The 5,990-nt window shown below is 36.1% G+C and overlaps 1 protein-coding gene across 1 annotated transcript in view; it reads left to right on the top strand.

Moving 5' to 3' along the window:
* ATP7A (ATPase, Cu++ transporting, alpha polypeptide) overlaps window positions 1-5,990 on the top strand; it is a 166,091-nt gene that overhangs the window by 106,869 nt on the left and 53,232 nt on the right. The window contains exon 7 of the mRNA XM_011947435.1: window positions 4,545-4,708. Within this exon, the coding sequence (XP_011802825.1) occupies window positions 4,545-4,708 (164 nt within the window). The remainder of the gene's footprint in view (window positions 1-4,544; window positions 4,709-5,990) is intronic.

Raw genomic sequence — 5,990 nt, 5'->3', positions numbered from 1 at the left:
TCAAGACCAGCCTGGCCAACATGGTGAAATCCTGTCTCTACTAAAAATACAAAAAATTAGCTAGGCATGGTGGCATGCGCCTGTAATCCCAGATACCCAGGAAACTGAGGCAGGAGAATTGCTTGAACCTGGGAGGCGGAGGTTGCAGTGGGCCAAGGTCATGCCATTGCGCTCCAACCTGGGCAACAACAGTGAAACTCCTTCTCACACACACAAAAGAAAAAAAAAAAGAAAAAAAAGAAAAAAACAATATTGGAGTAGGAAGCGTTTTTCTAAAATATGATACAAAACCGATAAAAGAAAAGATTAATAGATTGATGAATTCAGATACCTAAACATTTCTTCTTGGGAGGAAAACACTGAATGGAAAGTCAAAAGGCAATTAAAATAATTGTATTCATATCATAGATGAAGGTTAATTTTCTTCATATATGAAGAACTTTTATACATCAATAAGACAAATGTCATCAACCCAAAATTTCTTTTTGATGATAAAGGATATGAACTGACAGTTCACAGAAAAGCAAAAACGATACCTCTTAAACATGAAAAGATGTTCAACTTCATTTGTAATGAGTAAAGCAAATTAAAATGGCACTGAAGTACCATTTTCACTTATTGGATTGGTAAAGTTAACAATTTTAACACTGTGTTTTTGATCTCTCATGTATTGCTGGTGGAGTGTACACTGATACAAGCTGCCAACAGAGGAATTTGGCAATATCTGTCAAAGGTGAAATTGCACATAGCCTTTGCCTCACAAGTTCCACTTGTAGAAATTTATCCAACAGACATGTTTGCATATGTATGAAATGATATGTATGCAAAGATGTTCATTATAGTATTGTTTACAATAGCAAAAGATAGGGAAAAACTAAATTTCAGTCATTAGGGACTAAATACATTATGATACATCCATATCATGGGATACTGAGTAGCTATTAAAAAGAATGAAAAAGAATGAGTAGGCTTTTATGTTTTTAAGGATTGAAAAATAATAGCTTCTTTGAAATACCATAAAACGGCCGGGCGCGGTGGCTGAAGCCTGTAATCCCAGCACTTTGGGAGGCCGAGACGGGCGGATCACGAGGTCAGGAGATCGAGACCATCCTGGCTAACACGGTGAAACCCCGTCTCTACTAAAAATACAAAAACTAGCCGGGCGAGGTGGCGGGCGCCTGTAGTCCCAGCTACTCGGGAGGCTGAGGCAGGAGAATGGCGTAAACCCGGGAAGCGGAGCTTGCAGTGAGCTGAGATCTGGCCGCTGCACTCCAGTCCGGGCGACAGAGCGAGACTCCGCCTCAAAAAAAAAAAAAAAAAAAGAAATACCATAAAACTCACCTTTTTAAAGTGTATAACCCAGTGCATTTTAGTATATTCACAGACTTGTGCAACTATCACCACTATCTGATTTCAAAACATTTCCATCCCCATTAAAATAAAACTCATTAGTAGTCATTCTTTAGTCCTAATCTCTTACCTGTACTGGTTCTACTCTCCTACTCTAGGCAACCACTAATCTACTTTGTATTTGTATAGATTTGCCTATTCTGGACATTTCATATAAATGGAATAATATAATATGTGGTCCTTTGTAACCGACTTCTTTTATTTACCATAGTGTATTCATGGTTGATCCGTGTTCTAGCATGTATCATTACTGCATTCCTTTGTATTACCAAATAATATTCTGGTGTATAAATATACTACATTTTGTTGATTTATTCATCAGTTTATGGACAATTGGATTGTTTCCGCTTTATGAATATTGCTGCTATTGTAAGTAATGCTGCTATGAACATTCATGTACAAGTTTTTGTGTGAACTTATGTTTTTAATTCCCTTGGGGATATACCTAGAAGTGGAATTACTAAGTCATCTAGTAACTCTATATTTAGCCTTTCAAAGGACTGCCAGACTTTTTCTAAAGCAGCTGTATCATTTCATATCCCCACCAGCATTGTATTGATATTCCAATTGTTCCATATGCATGTCAACACTTGCTGTTACCTTTTTATTATAGCCATCCCAGTGGAAGTGAACTGGTATCTCATTTTGGTTTTGATTTGCATTTCCCTGATGACTAATGATGTTGAGTATCTCTTCTTGTGCTTATTAGCCTTTCATAAATGTTCTTTGGAGAAACAATTCGAATTTTTGCCTTTTTTTTTTTGAGACGGAGTCTCTCTCTGTCGCCCAGGCTGGAGTGCAATGGGACCATCTCAGCTCACTGCAACCTCTGCTTCCTGGGTTCAAGCGATTTTCCTGCCTTAGCCTCCCTAGTAGCTGGGACTACAGGTGTGTGCCACCATGCCTGGCTAATTTTTGTATTTTTAGTAGAGACAGAGTTTCACCATGTTGGCCAGGCTGGTCTTGAACTCCTGACCTCGATCCACCCACCTGGGCCTCCCAAAGTGCTAGGATTACAGGCATGAGCCACCGTACCTGGCACTGCATTATATTTTAAAAAATGAATAGAAAGAGTTCTTATGATCGTTTGAAGAGTTTTTTAAACTATCTGCAATTTACATAAGTATTGAACTTATGTTTTCGGCATTTGAAAAATCAAATTTTCCCTTTTATTTCTGTTTGCCCATAGATTACATTCAGCTGAAGCAAAAAGATTTTTTCCTACTTTCTCTATACCTTTCCCATATTACTGACACTTCCCCATGAACTGATCACCTGAATTGTTTGATACCAACAAAGCCCAAAATGTAAGCACTTTATATAGAAAAATTAGATTATATTAGGTATTTTGTTTTCTTTTCTTTACCGTGTATACGTTTATCTATTTTTTTAATTTTTAATTTTTGTGAGTATATAGTAGGTGTGTATATTTATAGGGTACATGAGATGTTTTGATACAGACATGCAATGCATAATAATCACATCATGGAAAATGGGGTATCCATCCCTTCAAGCATTTATCCTTTGTGTTATAAACAATTCAGTTATACTCTGTTACTTTTAAATGTACAATTAAATTATGATTGACTATAGTCACACTGTTGTGCTATCAAATACTAGGTCCTATTCATTCTTTTTCTTTGTACCCATTAACCATCCCCACTTCCCCTTATACCCCCCACTATTCTGTTTACTTATTTAAAGCTATTAAATTAATATTTAATCATTTTTTCTTTTTTATCAAACCTCAGACTTGACCTATGGACTGTTGATCACCATTCCCTGCAGGTAGCCATCAAATACCACAGATTCCTAGAAAGAGCTTCTATTTTTGCTATGTAGAATTAATTTTCTTCCTGGCAATGACAGCAATAGCTGGCCTAGAAAAGTGGAATGGTTGTTAAAAAAAGGTTTGCACTAGTGAACAGCATGACTGCCATAAAATGAACTCCTTTTTTTGGTTAACAAGTTGCGTGGGACTTTTTTTCTAGGAATAAGAGCTTTTTAGATTACTGTGTGTCAGACACTAAAACCTGATAATTTAAATAAATGACTATTATTTGATAGTATTATAATGTGTATGTTGATGTATTTTTGGATTCTTTGCTGCAATTATGATTTCATAAGTGCATGAACTCCTTTCTCTATTTTTTTTTTTTTTTTGAGACAGGATCCTACTCCATCACACATGGTGCATTGCAGTGGTATGAACACTGCTTACTGCAGCCTCAACCTCCCAGGCTCAAGTAATCTTCCCACCTCAGCTTCCTGAGTAGCTGAGACCACAGGCATGCACCACCATGCTCAGCTACTTTTTGTATTTTTTTGTAGAGACAGGATTTTGCCATATTGCCCAGGCTGGTGTCGAACTCCTGGACTCAAGCGATCCGCCCTTCTCGGCCTCCCGAAGTTCTGGGATTGCAGGCATGAGCAGTCATGCCCAGCCGAGTCCCTTTCTCTAGTACTCTGTCTTGTTAATTTCTAAAAATGCTTTATATGTACAAGATACAGTCTCAAGCAATTGCAATTCATAGGCCTTATTTGGATCCAAGTCAAACAAAAAACTGTTAAACTAGTAAACAGTTATAAGACAATTGTAAAAATGTGAATACTGCCTGGATATTTGATGATATTGAAGAATTATTTTAGGTGTGAAAATGGTATTTTGGTTTTTAAAAAAGAGTCTGTATTTTTTAGAGGTACATATTTAAATATTTACACATGAAATGATGTGATGTCTGGGACTTGCTTCAGCATAATCTGGGTAGAGGGCAGTGAGTGGTGGGTGTAGGAATGTATGAAATAAGATTAGCCAAGTATTATGAAGCAAGGTGATAGGTACATCAAGTTTATTATGTTCTTATACACACACACACGCACACACACACACACACATAATTGAAAATTTCCATAATAAAAAGTTTAAGAAAAATGAGGCTATCTTTTGGAATAGTTCTAATTGCTTGGGGTCAAGATTGGTATAAAAGTTAAATAATAAATTTCTCCAGATTCACTTTAATCCTTTCATACTTAAGAGAAATCCTTTCATATTTGAGAATACTAAAAGGTAATTATAACATTACTCTTTTTAAAAAGAATGTTACCTGTATTGTTTTTCTTATCAATGCTCTTAGGAATATATTCTATACTTGTGGCCCTGATGGCTGGCAAGGCAGAAGTAAGATATAATCCTACTGTTATACAACCCCCAATGATAGCAGAGTTCATCCGAGAGCTTGGATTTGGAGCCACTGTGATAGAAAATGCTGATGAAGGAGATGGTGTTTTGGAACTTGTTGTAAGTAAGAATTTTTGTGTGATTAATAAAATTTCCAGAAAAAAACTTGGTAAGGTTCAGAGAAGAGTTGTGAAGATAATTAAAAGTGGGGAAAATAAGATATGATTAAAATTAAGGAAACTGGAAAATGGAAGGGTAAGGTATGATTTAATGGTACTCTTCAAGCATGGAATGCAAAAAAGATAATTGTCTTATCTCTATTAACCAAAAAAGAATTGGGTTTGAATGAATAAATGAAAATTAACTTTTAAAATACAGTATGATTCCTATCTAGTAGCATGTAATTGAATAAATTCCAGATGCATTAAAGACTCAAATTTTATAAAGTCTTAAAACCCGGTGTAAGGCATATTGATTTAAAGTGATCACTTTCTCCAACCAGCAAATCGGCTGCTAGGATTCTTTCCTGTGGAAATATGATCATATATGGCTGGGCAGGGTGGCTCACACCTGTAATCCCAGCACTTTGGGAGGCTGAGGTGGGTGGATTACTTGAGGTCAGGAGTTCGAGACCAGCCCGGTCAACATGGTGAAACCCCATCTCTATGAAAAATACAAAAATTAGCCAGGTGTGATGGTGTGCTCCTGTAGTCCCAGCTACTCTGGAGGTTGAGGCATGAGAATCACTTAAACCCAGGTGGCGGAGGTTGCAGTGTGCTGAGATCACACCACTGCACTCCAGCTTGGGTGACAGAATGAGACTTTGTTTTTTTAAAAAAAGGAATATGAACATTCATAAGATTATATTTATTATATAATTTTAAGAGCAAAAATTTAGAACCAATCTATATTAAATGTCCTTTAATAGGGAATGTTTAAATAAATTATGTATAGACATATTGTAGAATACAATACATATGTTGAAAGAGTAAAATAAATCAATATTAACTGCCAAGTAAAGATTTCTAGGACATATTATTTACTTAAGCAAAACAAGTTGCAGTGTAATACTTGTGGCATAATCCCATTTAATAAAAAATGCAAAACTACATGTATATGTGCTTATATATGTATATAAACACCTAGAGAAAGGACTAGTGTATACACATGATTAACAGTGTTTATCTCAGGAAGAGAGTGGGATTGAGGGAGAAGAGCAAAGAGAAACTTGCATCGTTTCAACACTGAAAATTTTATGGCTAGAATGTATTTAAGTTTATTTGTATAATTAGAAAAATTAACCTTGTACCAAAATAAGTTCCAGTTTAAGCAAAAATTTGGATGTAGGCTGGGTGTGTTGGCTCATGCCTGTAATCTCAGCATTTTGGGAGGCCGAGGTGGG

This window comes from Colobus angolensis, unplaced genomic scaffold (assembly GCF_000951035.1).
Source record: "Colobus angolensis palliatus isolate OR3802 unplaced genomic scaffold, Cang.pa_1.0 Scaffold265, whole genome shotgun sequence".
NCBI lineage: Eukaryota > Metazoa > Chordata > Mammalia > Primates > Cercopithecidae > Colobus > Colobus angolensis.
Note: the sequence above shows the minus strand (reverse complement) of the source record. Positions and strands in the feature narration are given on the sequence as shown.